This window comes from Rhodnius prolixus, unplaced genomic scaffold, assembly GCF_049639745.1.
Source record: "Rhodnius prolixus isolate KJV_2025 unplaced genomic scaffold, Rpr scaffold_17, whole genome shotgun sequence".
NCBI classification, from domain to species: Eukaryota; Metazoa; Arthropoda; class Insecta; order Hemiptera; family Reduviidae; genus Rhodnius; species Rhodnius prolixus.
The window spans coordinates 1,109,231-1,132,586 of NW_027411626.1; the positions used below are offsets into that span (position 1 = coordinate 1,109,231).

At 33.5% G+C, this 23,356-nt stretch overlaps 2 protein-coding genes across 10 annotated transcripts in view; both read right to left on the bottom strand.

Moving 5' to 3' along the window:
• The window catches only part of LOC141459667 (serine/threonine-protein kinase MARK2-like), a 280,726-nt gene that overhangs the window by 208,291 nt on the left and 49,079 nt on the right, over positions 1–23,356 (bottom strand). The gene's annotated exons all lie outside the window — the stretch shown is intronic.
• Positions 13,246–23,356, bottom strand: part of LOC141459686 (uncharacterized) — a 34,417-nt gene continuing 24,306 nt past the window's right edge. Inside the window, exon 2 of the mRNA XM_074139040.1 lies at positions 13,246–13,632. Within this exon, the coding sequence (XP_073995141.1) occupies positions 13,597–13,632 (36 nt within the window). The 3' untranslated portion in view covers positions 13,246–13,596. The remainder of the gene's footprint in view (positions 13,633–23,356) is intronic.

Consider the following 23,356-nt stretch of genomic DNA (forward strand, 5'->3'; position numbering starts at 1 on the left):
TATATCTTCTACATTTATAGATGTGTGCACAAAATAACTATAGTTTATAATTGAGAAAAACAAAGTGTATAAGAGAACAAAATTCCATACCAATACGTGGTTAACAGTGGGAGATATAGAACGGCCATAATTTTACAGAATTTCATGACCCAAAAAATTTTCAACCCTTTATATCTTCTACATTTATAGATCTGTGCACAAAATAACTATAGTTTATAATTGAGAAAAAAAAAGTGTATAAGAGAACAAAATTCCATACCAATACGTGGTTCACACTGGGAGATATAGAACGGCCATAATTTTACAGAATTTCATGACCCAAAAAATTTTCAACCCTTTATATCTTCTACATTTATAGATCTGTGCACAAAATAACTATAGTTTATAATTGAGAAAAACAGAGTGTATAAGAGAACAAAATTCCATACCAATACGTGGTTCACAGTGGGAGATATAGAACGGCCATAATTTTACAGAATTTCATGACCCAAAAAATTTTCAACCCTTTATATCTTCTACATTTATAGATCTGTGCACAAAATAACTATAGTTTATAATTGAGAAAAACAAAGTGTATAAGAGAAGAAAATTCCATACCAATACGTGGTTCAAAGTGGGAGATATAGAACGGCCATAATTTTACAGAATTTTATGACCCAAAAATTTTCAACCCTTTATATCTTCTACATTTATAGATCTGTGCACAAAATAACTATAGTTTATAATTGAGAAAAACAAAGTGTATAAGAGAACAAAATTCCATACCAATACGTGGTTCACACTGGGAGATATAGAACGGCCATAATTTTACAGAATTTCATGACCCAAAAAATTTTCAACCCTTTATATCTTCTACATTTATAGATCTGTGCACAAAATAACTATAGTTTATAATTGAGAAAAACAAAGTGTATAAGAGAAGAAAATTCCATACCAATACGTGGTTCAAAGTGGGAGATATAGAACGGCCATAATTTTACAGAATTTTATGACCCAAAAATTTTCAACCCTTTATATCTTCTACATTTATAGATCTGTGCACAAAATAACTATAGTTTATAATTGAGAAAAACAAAGTGTATAAGAGAACAAAATTCCATACCAATACGTGGTTCACAGTGGGAGATATAGAACGGCCATAATTTTACAGAATTTCATGACCCAAAAAATTTTCAACCCTTTATATCTTCTACATTTATAGATCTGTGCACAAAATAACTATAGTTTATAATTGAGAAAAACAAAGTGTATAAGAGAAAAAAATTCCATACCAATACGTGGTTCACAGTGGGAGATATAGAACAGCCATAATTTTACAGAATTTCATGACCCAAAAAATTTTCAACCCTTTATATCTTCTACATTTATAGATCTGTGCACAAAATAACTATAGTTTATAATTGAGAAAAACAAAGTGTATAAGAGAACAAAATTCCATACCAATACGTGGTTCACACTGGGAGATATAGAACGGCCATAATTTTACAGAATTTCATGACCCAAAAAATTTTCAACCCTTTATAACTTCTACATTTATAGATCTGTGCACAAAATAACTATAGTTTATAATTGAGAAAAACAAAGTGTATAAGAGAACAAAATTCCATACCAATACGTGGTTCACAGTGGGAGATATAGAACAGCCATAATTTTACAGAATTCCATGACCCAAAAAATTTTCAACCCTTTATATCTTCTACATTTATAGATCTGTGCACAAAATAACTATAGTTTATAATTGAGAAAAACAGAGTGTATAAGAGAATAAAATTCCATACCAATACGTGGTTGACAGTGGGAGATATAGAACGGCCATAATTTTACAGAATTTCATGACCCAAAAAATTTTCAGCCCTTTATATCTTCTACATTTATAGATCTGTGCACAAAATAACTATAGTTTATAATTGAGAAAAACAAAGTGTATAAGAGAACAAAATTCCATACCAATACGTGGTTCACACTGGGAGATATAGAACGGCCATAATTTTACAGAATTTCATGACCCAAAAAATTTTCAACCCTTTATATCTTCTACATTTATAGATGTGTGCACCAAATAACTATAGTTTATAATTGAGAAAAACAAAGTGTATAAGAGAACAAAATTCCATACCAATACGTGGTTAACAGTGGGAGATATAGAACGGCCATAATTTTACAGAATTTCATGACCCAAAAAATTTTCAACCCTTTATATCTTCTACATTTATAGATCTGTGCACAAAATAACTAAAGTTTATAATTGAGAAAAACAAAGTGTATAAGAGAACAAAATTCCATACCAATACGTGGTTCACAGTGGGAGATATAGAACGGCCATAATTCTACAGAATTTAATGACCCAAAAAATTTTCAACCCTTTATATCTTCTACATTTATAGATCTGTGCACAAAATAACTATAGTTTATAATTGAGAAAAACAAAGTGTATAAGAGAACAAAATTCCATACCAATACGTGGTTCACACTGGGAGATATAGAACGGCCATAATTTTACAGAATTTCATGACCCAAAAAATTTTCAACCCTTTATATCTTCTACATTTATAGATCTGTACACAAAATAACTATAGTTTATAATTGAGGAAAACAAAGTGTATAAGAGAACAAAATTCCATACCAATACGTGGTTCAAAGTGCGAGATATAGAACGGCCATAATTTTACAGAATTTCATGACCCAAAAAATTTTCAACCCTTTATATCTTCTACATTTATAGATCTGTGCACAAAGAACTATAGTTTATAATTGAGAAAAACAGAGTGTATAAGAGAACAAAATTCCATACAAATACGTGGTTCACAGTGGGAGATATAGAACGGCCATAATTTTACAGAATTTCATGACCCAAAAAATTTTCAACCCTTTATATCTTCTACATTTATAGATCTGTGCACAAAATAACTATAGTTTATAATTGAGAAAAACAAAGTGTATAAGAGAACAAAATTCCATACCAATACGTGGTTCACACTGGGAGATATAGAACGGCCATAATTTTACAGAATTTCATGACCCAAAAAATTTTCAACCCTTTATATCTTCTACATTTATAGATCTGTGCACAAAATAACTATAGTTTATAATTGAGAAAAACAGAGTGTATAAGAGAACAAAATTCCATACCAATACGTGGTTCACAGTGGGAGATATAGAACGGCCATAATTTTACAGAATTTCATGACCCAAAAAATTTTCAACCCTTTATATCTTCTACATTTATAGATCTGTGCACAAAATAACTATAGTTTATAATTGAGAAAAACAAAGTGTATAAGAGAACAAAATTCCATACCAATACGTGGTTCACACTGGGAGATATAGAACGGCCATAATTTTACAGAATTTCATGACCCAAAGAATTTTCAACCCTTTATATCTTCTACATTTATAGATGTGTGCACAAAATAACTATAGTTTATAATTGAGAAAAACAAAGTGTATAAGAGAACAAAATTCCATACCAATACGTGGTTAACAGTGGGAGATATAGAACGGCCATAATTTTACAGAATTTCATGACACAAAAAATTTTCAACCCTTTATATCTTCTACATTTATAGATCTGTGCACAAAATAACTATAGTTTATAATTGAGAAAAAAAAGGTGTATAAGAGAACAAAATTCCATACCAATACGTGGTTCACACTGGGAGATATAGAACGGCCATAATTTTACAGAATTTCATGACCCAAAAAATTTTCAACCCTTTATATCTTCTACATTTATAGATCTGTGCACAAAATAACTATAGTTTATAATTGAGAAAAACAAAGTGTATAAGAGAAGAAAATTCCATACCAATACGTGGTTCACACTGGGAGATATAGAACGGCCATAATTTTACAGAATTTTATGACCCAAAAATTTTCAACCCTTTATATCTTCTACATTTATAGATCTGTGCACAAAATAACTATAGTTTATAATTGAGAAAAACAAAGTGTATAAGAGAACAAAATTCCATACCAATACGTGGTTCACAGTGGGAGATATAGAACGGCCATAATTTTACAGAATTTCATGACCCAAAAAATTTTCAACCCTTTATATCTTCTACATTTATAGATCTGTGCACAAAATAACTATAGTTTATAATTGAGAAAAACAAAGTGTATAAGAGAAGAAAATTCCATATACCAATACGTGGTTCACAGTGGGAGATATAGAACGGCCATAATTTTACAGAATTTCATGACCCGAAAAATTTTCAACTTTTTATATCTTCTACATTTATAGATCTGTGCACAAAATAACTATAGTTTATAATTGAGAAAAACAAAGTGTATAAGAGAAAAAAAATCCATACCAATACGTTGTTCACAGTGGGAGATAAAGAACGGCCATAATTTTACAGAATTTCATGACCCAAAAAATTTTCAACCCTTTATATCTTCTACATTTATAGATCTGTGCACAAAATAACTATAGTTTATAATTGAGAAAAACAAAGTGTATAAGAGAACAAAATTCCATACCAATACGTGGTTCACACTGGGAGATATAGAACGGCCATAATTTTACAGAATTTCATGACCCAAAAAATTTTCAACCCTTTATATCTTCTACATTTATAGATCTGTGCACAAAATAACTATAGTTTATAATTGAGAAAAACAAAGTGTATAAGAGAACAAAATTCCATAACAATACGTGGTTCACACTGGGAGATATAGAACGGCCATAATTTTACAGAATTTCATGACCCAAAAAATTTTCAACCCTTTATATCTTCTACATTTATAGATGGGTGCACAAAATAACTATAGTTTATAATTGAGAAAAATAAAGTGTATAAGAGAACAAAATTCCATACCAATACGTGGTTCACAGTGGGAGATATAGAACGGCCAAAATTTTACAGAATTTCATGACCCAAAAAATTTTCAACCCTTTATATCTTCTACATTTATAGATCTGTGCACAAAATAACTATAGTTTATAATTGAGAAAAATAAAGTGTATAAGAGAACAAAATCTATACCAATACGTGGTTCACAGTGGGAGATATAGAACGGCCATAATTTTACAGAATTTCATGACCCAAAAAATTTTCAACCCTTTATATCTTCTACATTTATAGATCTGTGCACAAAATAACTATAGTTTATAATTGAGAAAAACAAAGTGTATAAGAGAACAAAATTCCATACCAATACGTGGTTCACACTGGGAGATATAGAACGGCCATAATTTTACAGAATTTCATGACCCAAAGAATTTTCAACCCTTTATATCTTCTACATTTATAGATGTGTGCACAAAATAACTATAGTTTATAATTGAGAAAAACAAAGTTTATAAGAGAACAAAATTCCATACCAATACGTGGTTAACAGTGGGAGATATAGAACGGCCATAATTTTACAGAATTTCATGACCCAAAAAAATTTCAACCCTTTATATCTTCTACATTTATAGATCTGTGCACAAAATAACTATAGTTTATAATTGAGAAAAACAAAGTGTATAAGAGAACAAAATTCCATACCAATACGTGGTTCACAGTGGGAGATATAGAACGGCCATAATTTTACAGAATTTCATGACCCAAAAAATTTTCAACCCTTTATATCTTCTACATTTATAGATCTGTGCACAAAATAACTATAGTTTATAATTGAGAAAAACAGAGTGTATAAGAGAACAAAATTCCATACCAATACGTGGTTCACACTGGGAGATATAGAACGGCCATAATTTTACAGAATTTCATGACCCAAAAAATTTTCAACCCTTTATATCTTCTACATTTATAGATCTGTGCACAAAATAACTATAGTTTATAATTGAGAAAAACAGAGTGTATAAGAGAACAAAATTCCATACCAATACGTGGTTCACAGTGGGAGATATAGAACGGCCATAATTTTACAGAATTTCATGACCCGAAAAATTTTCAACTTTTTATATCTTCTACATTTATAGATCTGTGCACAAAATAACTATAGTTTATAATTGAGAAAAACAAAGTGTATAAGAGAAAAAAATTCCATACCAATACGTGGTTCACAGTGGGAGATAAAGAACGGCCATAATTTTACAGAATTTCATGACCCAAAAAATTTTCAACCCTTTATATCTTCTACATTTATAGATCTGTGCACAAAATAACTATAGTTTATAATTGAGAAAAACAAAGTGTATAAGAGAACAAAATTCCATACCAATACGTGGTTCACACTGGGAGATATAGAACGGCCATAATTTTACAGAATTTCATGACCCAAAAAATTTTCAACCCTTTATATCTTCTACATTTATAGATCTGTGCACAAAATAACTATAGTTTATAATTGAGAAAAACAAAGTGTATAAGAGAACAAAATTCCATACCAATACGTGGTTCACACTGGGAGATATAGAACGGCCATAATTTTACAAAATTTCATGACCCAAAAAATTTTCAACCCTTTATATCTTCTACATTTATAGATCTGTGCACAAAATAACTATAGTTTATAATTGAGAAAAACAAACTGTATAAGAGAACAAAATTCCATACAAATACGTGGTTCACAGTGGGAGATATAAAACGGCCATAATTTTACAGAATTTCATGACCCAAAAAAATTTCAACCCTTTATATCTTCTACATTTATAGATTTGTGCACAAAATAACTATAGTTTATAATTGAGAAAAACAAAGTGTATAAGAGAACAAAATTCCATACAAATACGTGGTTCACAGTGGGAGATATAGAACGGCCATAATTTTACAGAATTTCATGACCCAAAAAAATTTCAACCTTTTATATCTTCTACATTTATAGATGTGTGCACAAAATAACTATAGTTTATAATTGAGAAAAACAAAGTGTATAAGAGAACAAAATTCCATACCAATACGTGGTTCACAGTGGGAGATATAGAACGGCCATAATTTTACAGTATTTAAGGACCCCAAAAATTTTCAACCCTTTATATCTTCTACATTTATAGATCTGTGCACAAAATAACTATAGTTTATAATTGAGAAAAATAAAGTGTATAAGAGAACAAAATTCCATACCAATACGTGGTTCACAGTGAGAGATATAGAACGGCCATAATTTTACAGAATTTCATGACCCAAAAAATTTTCAACCCTTTATATCTTCTACATTTATAGATCTATGCACAAAATAACTATAGTTTATAATTGAGAAAAACAAAGTGTATAAGAGAACAAAATTCCATACCAATACGTGGTTCACAATGGGAGATATAGAACGGCCATAATTTTACAGAATTTCATGACCCAAAAAATTTTCAACCCTTTATATCTTCTACATTTATAGATCTGTGCACAAAATATCTATAGTTTATAATTGAGAAAAACAAAGTGTATAAGAGAACAAAATTCCATACCAATACGTGGTTCACAGTGGGAGATATAGAACGGCCATAATTTTACAGAATTTCATGACCCAAAAAATTTTCAACCCTTTATATCTTCTACATTTATAGATCTGTGCACAAAATAACTATAGTTTATAATTGAGAAAAACAAAGTGTATAAGAGAACAAAATTCCATACCAATACGTGGTTCACAGTGGGAGATATAGAACGGCCATAATTTTACAGAATTTCATGACCCAAAAAATTTTCAACCCTTTATATCTTCTACATTTATAGATGGGTGCACAAAATAACTATAGTTTATAATTGAGAAAAATAAAGTGTATAAGAGAACAAAATTCCATACCAATACGTGGTTCACAGTGGGAGATATAGAACGGCCAAAATTTTACAGAATTTCATGACCCAAAAAATTTTCAACCCTTTATATCTTCTACATTTATAGATCTGTGCACAAAATAACTATAGTTTATAATTGAGAAAAACAAAGTGTATAAGAGAACAAAATCCATACCAATACGTGGTTCACAGTGGGAGATATAGAACGGCCATAATTTTACAGAATTTCATGACCCAAAAAATTTTCAACCCTTTATACCTTCTACATTTATAGATCTGTGCACAAAATAACTATAGTTTATAATTGAGAAAAACAAAGTGTATAAGAGAACAAAATTCCATACCAATACGTGGTTCACAGTGGGAGATATAGAACGGCCATAATTTTACAGAATTTCATGACCCAAAAAATTTTCAACCCTTTATATCTTCTACATTTATAGATCTGTGCACAAAATAACTATAGTTTATAATTGAGAAAAACAAAGTGTATAAGAGAACAAAATTCCATACCAATACGTGGTTCACAGTGGGAGATATAGAACGGCCATAATTTTACAGAATTTCATGACCCAAAAAAATTTCAACCCTTTATATCTTCTACATTTATAGATCTGTGCACAAAATAACTATAGTTTATAATTGAGAAAAACAAAGTGTATAAGAGAACAAAATTCCATACCAATACGTGGTTCACAGTGGGAGATATAGAACGGCCATAATTTTACAGAATTTCATGACCCAAAAAATTTTCAACCCTTTATATCTTCTACATTTATAGATCTGTGCACAAAATAACTATAGTTTATAATTGAGAAAAACAAAGTGTATAAGAGAACAAAATTCCATACCAATACGTGGTTCACAGTGGGAGATATAGAACGGCCATAATTTTACAGAATTTCATGACCCAAAAAATTTTCAACCCTTTATATCTTCTACATTTATAGATGGGTGCACAAAATAACTATAGTTTATAATTGAGAAAAATAAAGTGTATAAGAGAACAAAATTCCATAACAATACGTGGTTCACAGTGGGAGATATAGAACGGCCAAAATTTTACAGAATTTCATGACCCAAAAAATTTTCAACCCTTTATATCTTCTACATTTATAGATCTGTGCACAAAATAACTATAGTTTATAATTGAGAAAAACAAAGTGTATAAGAGAACAAAATCCATACCAATACGTGGTTCACAGTGGGAGATATAGAACGGCCATAATTTTACAGAATTTCATGACCCAAAAAATTTTCAACCCTTTATACCTTCTACATTTATAGATCTGTGCACAAAATAACTATAGTTTATAATTGAGAAAAACAAAGTGTATAAGAGAACAAAATTCCATACCAATACGTGGTTCACAGTGGGAGATATAGAACGGCCATAATTTTACAGAATTTCATGACCCAAAAAATTTTCAACCCTTTATATCTTCTACATTTATAGATCTGTGCACAAAATAACTATAGTTTATAATTGAGAAAAACAAAGTGTATAAGAGAACAAAATTCCATACCAATACGTGGTTCACAGTGGGAGATATAGAACGGCCATAATTTTACAGAATTTCATGACCCAAAAAATTTTCAACCCTTTATATCTTCTACATTTATAGATCTGTGCACAAAATAACTATAGTTTATAATTGAGAAAAACAGAGTGTATAAGAGAACAAAATTCCATACCAATACGTGGTTTACAGTGGGAGATATAGAACGGCCATAATTTTACAGAATTTCATGACCCAAAAAATTTTCAACCCTTTATATCTTCTACATTTATAGATCTGTGCACAAAATAACTATAGTTTATAATTGAGAAAAACAAAGTGTATAAGAGAACAAAATTCCATACCTATACGTGGTTCACAGTGGGAGATATAGAACGGCCATAATTTTACAGAATTTCATGACCCAAAAAATTTTCAACCCTTTATATCTTCTACATTTATAGATCTGTGCACAAAATAACTATAGTTTATAATTGAGAAAAACAAAGTGTATAAGAGAACAAAATTCCATACCTATACGTGGTTCACAGTGGGAGATATAGAACGGCCATAATTTTACAGAATTTCATGACCCAAAAAATTTTCAACCCTTTATATCTTCTACATTTATAGATCTGTGCACAAAATAACTATAGTTTATAATTGAGAAAAACAGAGTGTATAAGAGAACAAAATTCCATACCAATACGTGGTTCACAGTGGGAGATATAGAACGGCCATAATTTTACAGAATTTCATGACCCAAAAAATTTTCAACCCTTTATATCTTCTACATTTATAGATCTGTGCACAAAATAACTATAGTTTATAATTGAGAAAAACAAAGTGTATAAGAGAACAAAATTCCATACCTATACGTGGTTCACAGTGGGAGATATAGAACGGCCATAATTTTACAGAATTTCATGACCCAAAAAATTTTCAACCCTTTATATCTTCTATATTTATAGATCTGTGCACAAAATAACTATAGTTTATAATTGAGGAAAACAAAGTGTATAAGAGAACAAAATTCCATACCAATACGTGGTTCACAGTGGGAGATATAGAACGGCCATAATTTTACAGAATTTCATTACCCAAAAAATTTTCAACCCTTTATATCAGTGGTTCTTAACCATTTTACAGACGCGGAACACAATTACATGTATATATTTTTCTCGCGGAACACTAACATTAAATAATTTGAAATTCGGTATTTAGCATGAACTTAAAATTAAATTCAAATTAAAAAAAAGGAACAATTTTTTGTTTTCGTATCTTTCCTAAGTTTCTAAATTTCAATATATTTAAAATTGAAATTTCGCGGTACACTTGGACCATATTCGCGGAACACCAGTTAAGAACCACTGGTTTAGTGGGTTCGATTCCCTGGTCTCTAAGCCTTGGATTTCGTTTAATGGTAAATGTGAGGAATTTATAGTAATGTATGTTACGCGGTTATAGACTAGACCCGCAATGCTAAGATGTATTGTTGGTTAGTGGGTTCGATTCCACGGTCTTGGATTCTATTTAATGGTTAATAAGGGAACTTGTAGTAAAGTATGTTTTCTAGTCGCCTCCGTCCACGATACCTAATTTGGTAGTTGCTACGTAAAGCACGCCTGAAAAAATAGGCAATTACTTTACAAATTAATTATTTTCCACAATCTATTAAGTAAGTGGCACCAAGAAGAGCTCTATCAGTAGCCAGCTCTTCCAGTCTTCTTAGAATAATCGGGGATGAACTACCTGCAATGTTTCGTACAGAAATTATTAAAACCAAACACTGCACAAACCGAAAGAAAGATAGACGCACAAACATCGAAGAACGAAAACCAGCTAGAATTTTAACAAGCACTAACCATAAAACCAATTGATTCAGATTTGGGTACAGCATTGGCAAGAATACAGACGGTACTGACCTCACAAAAAAAAGTTAGTCGTCACAAGGTCAACTCTAAGCATATTTGCACAGTGTCTAATTGATAGCAAACGCCTAAGGACAGCAAGCGCCCGGAGATATTGACCACCTAATCCATGACTGCTTGCGGCGCTAGATCCAATCCTAATTCAAACGGTAAATCTTTGACGCCAGGACTACAAGTGCCCGGAGATGTAGACCTCCTAATCTATGACTACTTGCGGTACTAGATCCAACCCGAATTCAAACTGTAAATCTTTAACGCCAGGACTACAAGTGCCCGGAGATGTTGAACACCTAATACAAGACTGCATGCGATACTAGATCCAACCCTAATTCAAACGGTAAATCTTTGACACCAGAAGTGCAAGTGCCCGGAGATGTTGAGCACCTAATCTACGACTGCTTGAGGTATTAGATCCAATCCTAATTCAAACGATTTCATCAACAATGATGTCTTGGCTTATTTCAAAATATTCATTACAAATTCCATCACCAGAGAGTGAGCTGCAAGAAGCCCTACCTAGGAGAAAATCTAAGGGCTAGCAGCTGGTATCGAAACCGTGATTTGCGCGTTGCAATCCAGTACACGCTAACCACTCAGCTGATCCCCTCCTTTTATTAAAAAAAAAAAAAAAAAAAAAAAAAAGCTATCACTAAATATAACGGTAATTCCGGTTGACTGCTTCCGTCCGAAGCTATCAGAGAGAGAGATAATCGTAAGTTTTAGATCGAAATATTTCCCAAAAAACTAAGGGAACGTCTTTGATTCCTTCAGGCTAGTTTGCTTTCAGGCCAGTTTAAACAAGAGAAATTAGGTGGTTAACTTTAAACTAATATTTATGTAAATCACCTTCCCACCTTAGTTAGTGGTAACGCTAGAAATAGGATTGGGTTGGAGAGGAGGGGGCAGTAAGTGTAGGTTTTATGTGTAGGAGTACAATAGATCGATAGTATTGGTAATGTAACACTTTTCTCTCTCCCCCCTTCCCCCACCCTTCTTTGTAAACACATGGCCTAAGATGTACACAAGTTGAGATCGGAATGTTAACTGCCTAAGAGCCATCTTGGCCTGCAGCTAAGTAACGAGTAGTTTACAGGCTCTCTCAGCTATAGTTCTAGTTCAGTTCTTATTTCTCTTCATTTCACTTTAAAAAGCTATCAACAAAAGTATATACAGGCTGTAGAAGAGCATTGTGCTCACACATATATACAAACACACGCAACACATCTACATACAAACACACGGACGGTTACTGCATGCCAATACACCGGAAGAACGCTCGCGCGCTCGCCAATAATCACCAACAACCGTCGTCACATCCGGCGGCAGACACAACAAAAGTATCTTTACATTACAGTTGGGCGAAAAAAAATAAATAAATATCTGCAAAAAGAACTCACAATTACCTCTAAACTGCTATCCTCAAACTGCGAACCTACAGCAACATTCTAAATTACGCAACTCAATTTGGAAAATAAATTTGCACCAGAGAAATTATTCAAATTTAAATTATCCACACAAGTGGGGGCGGGGTTACAGAGAATCGGAGGAGACATTTTCAAGGAAACAAAATGAGTGATCCCCCAACCTCTGGTGATGGATGAAAGTCCGAAAGCGGTTAAAGATACAACAAACTTGCGTGCCACGTTGGATAAATTCAAAGATATTATCAAGCACTGCAGACCTAAATCACATTATCAATAGAAAAAGTTTGTTACAATGAGTAGGCAAACCATGCTGACGTCCATGTATTGCATGTTTAATCTACCTGCGATGGATGATTAAAGAAAGCCCGAAAGCGGTTAAAGATACAATTAACAGGCGTGCCATGACGTATACAATCAAAGATATGATCCAGCATTGCCAACTTAACCAATTTTTAACGTTTTTTTTTATTTTCAATTGAGAATTCTGTTCACCCATAGAACACTCTCTAAGTTCTTTCTCTAAGTAAATCTACGTCCTAAGCTATGAATATTCTTCGAATTCGAAATATATAAACCATATCTGGTGCTTAACATAATATTGTTATTAGAGCCACTTGGTGAATATCACTTTTTCGTTCTCAGCATGGACATCTCCGGTGAACTGAACAGCACAAATTAAGTACCTTTCTCTTAAGTACACTGGAGGAAAATAAAGTATCAAGCAATAGTTAATCTTACGTCCGACTGTATTAAATATTGCCGAGGTTGTGATTGTTAAAATTCTGATATAATTAATTCGTACCCAATTAAGATGTAGAATCAAACACTCTAAAAGAGAAAAAACATTGTTTATAGACAAGAATAAACATGAAAAAATAAAATAAATAAATAATTATAATACAATAAAAAGGAGCGTAAAAAAAACATATAAAAGACAACTCAAACAATAATATGAAAAGAAAAGAAATGAAAATAAAAAATAATAACAGTTCATACCTTTAATAATAATTTTCTAGCCATCAAATTAAAGTATAATATGCGGAAAAATTAGATCTCATTAAAGGGAAATATCTCCATTAAGTTTTTCACTTACCTAAAACAAAAGAACAAAATAAATAAATAAATAAACAGTTTTATAATGAAAACCAAAAAATAGAGAAATAAAATGTATTTAACAGAAATGGAAAATGGAGAAAAACGTTAATGCAAACTGGAATTCGTTTCCTTCAGGAAGTACTGAGAAACACTGGGTGCACTTACTGGTGGAAAATCTATGACAATTTTTTCTTAAAACTACGTAATCATTAAGTGTCCAATCAGCTGATTTGGCCTAAAATCGAACTCTGGGCCAAAAAAAAAGAGGCATAATTTTAAAACTACGCATTAAAACGGAAATGACACTTTTAGGGGGAGGAAATCTCAGAAAAGTGGAAAATCCTTTCAAGTAAATAGTACTTCCGGTAGTGGCATTTTCCTTTTAAACTTGGATATTTAGCGAGATTTTTTTGGGGGGACACTTTTTTTAAAATATTTTAACGTAAGGGCTTGCTCATCACACTAAAACGGCACTTTGGAGGGGAGCCTTCCAACGACTCCACTGCGCCAAAAAGTGCCTTTAATCGAATTTTGGAGGGGAAAATCTTTTAAATGAAAGTTATAGACTACAGTGAGTACAGAATACTAAAAAATAAACAAAATCAATGCAGTCTTTTACGAGGGGGCAGAGGTAAATTAGAAACCATTTTTGAAGTACGTTCAATACAGTGGTACATTCGGTTTAAGAATTTCCTTCAGACATTACTTCGTGCTTTAGCCACTCGTTTAATCCCATCTTAACGATATTCTAAGACGACAACACCGCGCATAATTAAAATGGTATTTTACAGAAATACCAAAAAATAAAAATAAATCATCCCATGTTTCCAAAAATTTACCATAATCGCGTAACTTCCTGGACAATATTTCTTGCAGAAGTTTGTACATCTACCAGGGAGTACCCAAGTTAAATGAAAATCGCCATTGGCATGTTTTTATGGTTATAAGATTTTTCTTCGCTAAGTGCACCTATCAGCTTTTATACGCGGCGAGTACTTTATATGCGCATATTAAATCTACTTCCGGCGAAATTTGTCGTTTTCACAGCTAATACCGTTTCACATATCCAAAAATGCTAACCCCATTACTCATTTCTTTTTCCATTTTTTGCTACGTAGAATGACAAAAATAAACTCCAACAGAACCTTTTTATTATATGTTTTCTTTATAAAATTATTATTTGCTCATGTTTTATATCGCTATAATAAACTGAGGCTTACATAACCATGAACAAATAAAAGTAGTAGACTGATATCAGGAAAATAAATTTTTAAAGATCTAAAAATACTTACATTTCCCAAAGAGGGGGGGGGGGACAATGCAGACAAATTAGCATTAAATTGTAAAATTGGGTGGCATTGGTAAAAATATTTAGACCGACCATTTTACTTTAGATGTAGAGAACATTTATAAGTTCGAAAGATAAATCATAGTATAAAGAAATTTGGAGAACCAAATTATAAGGGAAGAGATCAGCTATACGGTTAGCTGTATTGGATTCCCACATGGAGGTCCCGGGTTCGAAACCAGCTACCAGGCACTTAGATTTTTTTTTTTTCTCTCTTCCTAGAGAGCTTCTTATAGCTCACTGTCCCGGTGATGTTACAGTGTTGTATGTAACGAGAGAACACTGTCCGGAGGCCGGCAGTGCACTGTAAAAAGCTCCGGGCGCAGATGTTGACGCGTCTTAAATCATTTAAAAAAATAAATAATAATAAAACTGTAAAAGTTACTTTTTTACATCTCCTTTTTGGTATTCTGGGGCAAAGATAAATAATGAAATTGAAGCTTTTTATTCCTTTATAAAAAATTTGTTTTCTCATTATTAGAAGAGATTTCCTTGTCCACCATCTTTACTTCTTACAACATTTCGTGACGGAGTCCAAAGAGAAAAATTCTACGTAAAGCGTATTTCTTTAACAAATGATAATATTTGTGTTGTGACACTTCCTTTTTTACGTTTACTTTGTTAAAAAACAAGCGGCGAGCAGATGTGCTCTAATCTTTTGTAAAATTATTGGGTAATAAGATTTGTACTATTTATTTATATTTAAATACATCAAATAAAATATAAAAAATAGTAGTAGGGAAGGGATTAGCTATGAGGTTAGCATACTGGACTCCCACGCGGAGGTCCCGGGTTCGAATCCAGCAGCTGACCCTTAGATTTTCTCTTCCTAGGAGCTTCTTACAGCTCACTGTCCGGTGATGGACAGTGTTGTCTGTAACGAGAGAACACTGTCCGGAGGCCGGCAGTGCACTGGAAAAAGCTCCGGGCGCTAATAACCTCAGCTGTTGATGCGCCAAAAAAAAAAAAAAAAAATAGTAAAATAATGCCTATTAGGTGTCGTGGACGGAGGCGACTAGCAAACATACATTACTGTAAATTTCTCTTATTACCCATTAAATAAAATCCAAGGCCTAGACCAGGGGAATCGAACCCACTAAACCAACAATACACCTTAGCATTGCGGGTATAGCCTATAACCGCCTAGCATACTTTACTACAAAGTTCTCATATTTACCATTAAATAAAATACAAGGCTTAGACCAGGGGGAATCGAACCCAATAAACCAACAATACATCTTAGCTTTGCGGGTCTAGCCTATAACTGCTCGGCCATCGTGGCGTCTAATTTACACAAATGTTAGCTCTACAAATTTTTCTCTTTGTAATGACAAAGTGACTGCCATTACGCTCCTGCATACGAGACTCTCTTTTCTTTTTGGAAGGAAATTTAGATTTAAATCTAGCTAAATAATGTGCATATAATGGGAGTGATTATTTGAATAACTCATTAAATATTAATGGTGAACAGAGTGTAAAGTTGTGCTGCTGTTTGTCAGATAAATAAGCCTCTCATACATTCTGTGACGCCTACACATTGGTATATCTTTGGATTTACATATTTATACGAACGCACCAACTGGAGAAACAATAATATTGCCAATAATCAGATATTTATGTGGGTGTACAAGATTCATACAGAAACAAGATTTATAGTCTTAATATTGAAACAATTATACTTTAATTCTAAGCTCAATGGAAGCGAAGGCTGGGACTTTGCCAGCAACTTAGTGTGAAAGTGATCACTCCATCTTTTGATCCTCATACGGCTAACAGTAAAGATTTATTATGCACACGGTAAATAACCGGAAGGTCATCATTTTCACCGGAAACAACCGGTTTAAGGCTCAAAAAAACGTGAGTCTGAAGCAATAATCGGGAAAAATAATGCCCTAGCAAGCCTTATTCAGCAAGTTTCTAACGACTTTTCACGGGAAAAGAGTCGAGCCAAACCAAATGAAACTTGGAGCAATCAAGGGTCTTCCAAGTGCCTACAAAGGGAAAGTGCAATCAACTTAAGACCAGCCACGCGTCGTATTGAAGAAAACTGCGGAGTCCCGGCGGCCGCGGAAGAACGGAGAATATAGAGCACGGATTAACCTTTCTTAAATGTTTTGCTGAAAGTGTCTTCATAAAGTATTGGCCAGGGTTCGAACGCGGCCCCCGTTTAAGCAAAATAAAAACCCACAATTACTCTTTTGCGATAACCTTTTCATGAATTAGCCGAGTTTCGATATCTAGGCAACATGAAGGCTGGAGGATCTTGATTACGTTGCTAGGTACTGGTAGGACAGCGCAGCCAAATCTCGTAACTTCACTATCACACAGGAGAATTCCATAAAACTGAACGCAGTTCTCCAGGGAATGGACGAGCAACAATCTATTAACCCAATTTATTCATTAAAATTTAATTACTCCCATCAAGTGCTCCCCCCTCCTAAAAAAAAAAGGACCAAAACTTGATCTATAATTCAAAATATCTGTAGTAGCGTTGCAAGAATAGTAAAAGATACTTTCAAAATGGCGGCGATCGGTATGGCTGCCCCCTCTTTTTTTTACCTGCTTGCAGAAAGTACCTCAAAGGGATTTCCCATGGGTAACATCCTGGCTAGTCCTCCCAGAACCCTCCCCCAACAACTTAAGTATAAACTTTACGACGAACAACGGCTACATCCATAAAAAAGGAAAGAAAGGATACTAGGGTAGGTGAAGAATCAATAAATCATAGAGAAGGGCTAATTTATTTACTGAGGGCGCACGAGGTGTAATAAAGTACAGTTTATTACCTAATTACAAAGCAAATACAAAAACCTGGTACACAGACTCCCACGACTAGGAAGTCTCCTATTCCCAAGGTTCTAACTCATCAATTCCTCTGAAATCGGAACATTTGACCCCATATTAACTCTAAACAACATTTAACTCTACATTACTCTGAAATGTGGCCTTAATGTGGGAATCCTTTCTATGGAAACGCCCTTAAAAAAGGGGGGGTAATAAACCTACCAGAATCTAATGTATTACAAGAAGTTTACAGAAAAGCCTGGAAGCCATTTTACCGGAAATCTCAAAAGACGGAAAATCTATTAATTATCCCCCCCCCGTACGCTGAGCACCAGAACCAATTACCAAATTTGAACTCAACGACTATCTAAGGAAAACCATTTTTCATACTCTATGGAGCGAGTAAAAAGAGGTGAAAACAGAAGGAAAAATTGAACGGTCTTCATTCAGGAAGTAAGTGAAAGTAATATCCTTATAATAGCAGTAAATATTATGCATTACGGCTCTGGGAATAAGATGTGAAGTAATTCCAGGAGAGCTGTGGCAGGCGGGTAGGGGGGGGGGGACTTCCACACTCCAAGGAAAATTGGCCGGTGTCCAAAGTCTTTGGAGAGTGGGGGAAGAGTTCTGTTGGACTCACGGAGATAGAGAGAGACAGACTGGCTGGCTGGCACGACCCGACCAAATTAAAATATACCCAACTTGTTACTTCAGTTTGGGTACCGGCTAAACACTTTCTTAAATATATTACAAAGTAAAATACTTACATCTTTCTAGGCTAGAAGTTGCCCACATAATTATATAGAGCAAACAGATAAATACCTAGGTACAGGAAGTGCCAAGCATATCACCAGGGCTTGCCCAATAACCACCGGAAATTCAAGACGTTCTACCAACAAGGAAACTTAAAAATAAAAAAAAATCTAGTAACTTCCTCTTACCGCAGTTTAGTTATTAAATTTTCTTAAAAGTCACAATTTTTATCAAAAAAATTATATGATATTAATGTTACAGATGTTCACTAAGACCTATCAATGTTTATTTTTACCTATTAGAGAGATCTGTAGACTGTGGCCAAGGTGAAGAACTGTGTTTCCATTAATTAGTAGTTCTGTTTTCTTTTCTCTTTTGCGTAATACGCGAAATCTTCAGAGCTGTTTTAATTTATTTTTCTACCATATTCCTTATTATTTTGTAACTACATACAGTGGTACCTCAGTTCTCGACCACAATTCGTTCCGGAAGTGAGGTCGAGAATCAATTTGGTCGAGAACCGAAACAATTTATCCCATAAGAAATAATGTAAACTACTCGTATGTAGTTTATTTCGTTTCTAAGCCCCACGAAATATTAGGCCGTTTTACTGGCCTAATTTTTATATTTTATGTAAAAAAAACAAGGTATCTAAACAAGAAATAAGATCTAAAAGTGTACAAATATAAAAAACAACTCGGCTCATCTCGGTGGTGTTCGAGTTCCCAAATGTTTGTTCAGATTTCAGGACAATATTTTCGAAAACCCTTGTTTGGGTTTTCGAATACCGATTTGTTCGAAAGTCAAGTCGTTCGAAAACCCTTGGTACCACTGTATATAATTTTTTTATTTTGCAAAAGATATTATTTTTAATTGTAATACTGAGAATGTCAACTCCATGCTAATAGATGTATTCTTATAGCAATAAGTATATATACACTAAGATCGATCTTTGTTTTCAAAACTAATTTAAAAAAATGGAACTTTGAAAATGAAAATTGAAAAAAATTGTATTTTCGACCAACGTAACAGTACCCTGTGAAACGGAACTTCCGGACAACATGATAAATCCATACCCTGGAAACGGAACTTTAGACGAAAAAGCCCAACCACGCCAAACCCCTTCACACCGAAAATGATCTTGATCTAATTTTGTTTTAGACTCATGTTAGAAATATAGATTAAACAAAATCTTAGGAGCCATGTTAGAGGAAATGGCCCCCCCCCTAAAAAAAAATGATTCAGTAAAGTTTTACTTTACTTTTTACCCAAACATTTCTGCTACTTAGATTTGGCTACGATATCAAAAATTTGAACTTTATAATCCCCGGTATTGGCTGGAATTCAAACTATGAATATCCATTACAAATAAGGAGATCTTCAAGAACTTTCAATTGTAATAATTCTCTAGGAAAACGGAAAGCATTGTTTGAAATAGATCCGAGACGAGACTGATAAATTCAATTACAGACTGATTTTGTTGCCCTCCATAAAAGAAGCTTTTCAAGTATACAAGCCTAGGAGACTTGCATGGAGCTGGATAATCTCCACTTAAGAGCCAGGGATTTCCCAAAGGAAGTACGACTTACATCAAAAAGGATCTCTTCTAGGGCTAAACATCTAACGAGCTGTTTGCGTTAGTGGCAAAACACTATCTAAACATAAGATTGGAAAACTAAGGGGTTGGAAGAAGAAGAAGAAGAAGAAGAAGAAGAAGAAGAAGAAGAAGAATATAAGAAACCAACGGAAGTGGGCATCACACAGCCATCAAGATAAGTGAAATTCTCTCTCACACAATTTTCTCATCAATATGTTGTCAGTTAGAAATTTTTCAATTTCCTCAACACGTGTCTACAATACAGAACTAGAGAAACGGCTAATCTATCAGATGATTGGGTTTCAATCTAGGCCATCTCTTATGACTGGAATTATGATCAGCCTTTAAGGTTGGTCCAGTTTCCACAGAAAATGGAGGTTCAAGGGAAGCTTTTTGGGGGGGGGGAGGCGCTTTCCATTTGCAAGGTGTGTGTGTGTGTGTGTGTGTGTGTGTGTATGTGTGCTTGGCAAAACATAAAAATCTCCCAGATATTATCCAGCATGGCGCAGTTTCTAAGTTCAAAGACTTTAGAAAACATTGAGACGCGGCCACGGATCAAGTTCTTCAGCTGGTCCATGGCCACCATGAAGATCATTCATGATTTTTAAAGAGGATACATTTGTTGATGGAAAACAATGGGTTGGAAGGAAATCGCAAGTTTGAAGGAAGTTAAGGATATTGCTGCTTTTAATAAGGAAATCAGGAAATTAGTATCGAACTTTGTAGTAAAGTATGCTAGGCGGTTATAGGCTAGACCCGCAATGCTAAGATGTATTGTTGGTTTAGTGGGTTCGATTCCCTCGGTCTAGGCCTTGGATTTTATTTAATGGTTAATATGAGAACTTTACAGTAAAGTATGTAAGGCGGTTATAGGCTATACCCGCAATGCTAAGGTGTATTGTTGGTTTAGTGGGTTCGATTCCCTGGTCTAGGCCTTGCATTTTATTTAATGGTTAATATGAGAAATTTTCAGTAAAGTATGTTTGCTAGTCGCCTCCGTCCACGACACCTAATAGGCATTATTTTACTACTTTTTTTTATATTTTATTTGATGTATTTAAATATAAATAAATAGTACAAATCTTATTACCCAATAATTTTACAAAAGATTAGAGCACATCTGCTCGCCGCTTGTTTTTTAACAAAGTAAACGTAAAAAAGGAAGTGTCACAACACAAATATTATCATTCGTTAAAGAAATACGCTTTACGTAGAATTTTTCTCTTTGGACTCCGTCACGAAATGTTTAAGAAGTAAAGATGGTGGACAAGGAAATCGCAAGTTTGAAGGAAGTTAAGGATATTGCTGCTTTTAATAAGGAAATCAGGAAATTAGTATCAAACTAGTGAGAAAAAGTGGTTGTCATTTCCTGTTCTGCTCCAACCTCTCCGCACAACTCCACCCAACCAATCTAATCTCCCACACTGAAGCTGCACCTGAATTATACGCTCAAGCGCGACTAAGATCAATTTCTGAGACGTGAGAAAGAAAAAATAATTGAATGAAATAAATTAGTTTTAAAAAGACGTGTTTTAAAGATGTCTGTTCGCCATTAGTTACTTTTTTTTTAAATTCATTTTCTCTGACTTAAAAGATCATTACAAAACAATTAGAGCTAGCTTAAATATTGTTTTGCTTTTGATCAAATCAGAGCTTAAAACGATGCTTCTATTTTTCTCTCTTTCCGGTCATGCAATTAACTATTCTTGTTAGAGAGAGAGAGAGAGAGCGAGTGATGGGAAAGAATTCCATTTGGGATTAAGTGTACTTAATTAAGTAAAGGGATTACTGGGCGAGCTGAGCTCGGACATAAACAACACTAGCAGAGTGTAGAGTGTTCATGGTTCAAATGAGCAAGAAGAAAACTTTGCCCGCGATACATCATTCATGAGAATCGATTAGTAGTACAGTCCCCCGGCTGGCCGTTGCACGACAACACGTACCTCTGAAGCGGATCTGTAAATCATTCCTCCCGGGCAATTTCCACCAATCCCTGTTTTTTTTTTTTTTTATATTATAATTTTTGTTTTTCCCCTGCACCCACCTGAAGGGATAATCCTGACGAATTATGAAGGAGAAAAAATATTGATTCACTAATGCAAGGATAAAAAGGACACTAAATCTGCTCAATATAAAAAAATTTATCATGAAAATTAGACGCCCTTTGGAAAACAGGGTATATTAATGGGAAAATCTCAGAAAAGCCATGTGAACACTCCACATGACAATTTTCTTACCACACTACTCTTACTAGTTCTAACGCCACAATATTCTTTACACTCTGAATCGTTTATAATTTGATTCTGATCGCTTCAGAAGAAATCAATCGAAACTATATAATATAGAAGAACAAAGAAAATAAATTTATTATCCTGTGACTATTGTCCCCTGAGAATAAATACACGTACAGTTAGAGGCCCTATTAGTTTGGCCTAACTTTTAAGTATTTATAAATAAAAATAATTATTTACAAAACTAAAATATTAAAATTAATAAAATAAAGGGTAGGAGCATGGCGGACAGATGAAGGTAAGGAGTTCCAGAGAGAGGTAGCGCGTATAAGGAAGGATTTGTCAAAGGATAAAGTACGGTGTGAGGAAATATAGAGATCAGAGGAGACGAGATCTAGTATTACGGGAAAAACTTGTAGATTTATGTATAGATAACTACTACATAAAGTTTAAATTAAATTCGCGGAAGCCATTTTCAAGAAAAGCTTTTTTTTAAAAAAAAAAAAAAATGAAAAATCTATTGAATAGTTACAGTACTTCCGGTTCACCAAAATCGTAACAATTCCTACCAATTTCTGTTGCTAACCATGCTAAATAATAATCAAGTTTGAACTTTGGAAAGCAATTTCACACACACTGAGACAGTGGAGACCAAAATCGTAAAGAAAAACCTATTTCCCTGATTCTGGCGACCATAAAACTTGTATTTTCGGTGAAAAATCGAACATCTGCACGTAAGTCAATCACTTAAGACAAACTGAAAGTAAGAATGATATAGGTAAATTACTGCAATAGTCCTGCGAGTGTTAACAATAGATTAGAGTACCAGAGATATTAATTTAATTTAATAATAATTAACACAAATTCAGTAATTACAGATGAAAACTTTTACTAGATAATTACAATTAGTACGACATACAATTGAATAGTTTGAAGCAAAGTATTTGCTGGGTTTGGGTTACATGAGTTCTCCATTAATACATTAAACGGAAATATCAATTCTAGGTGC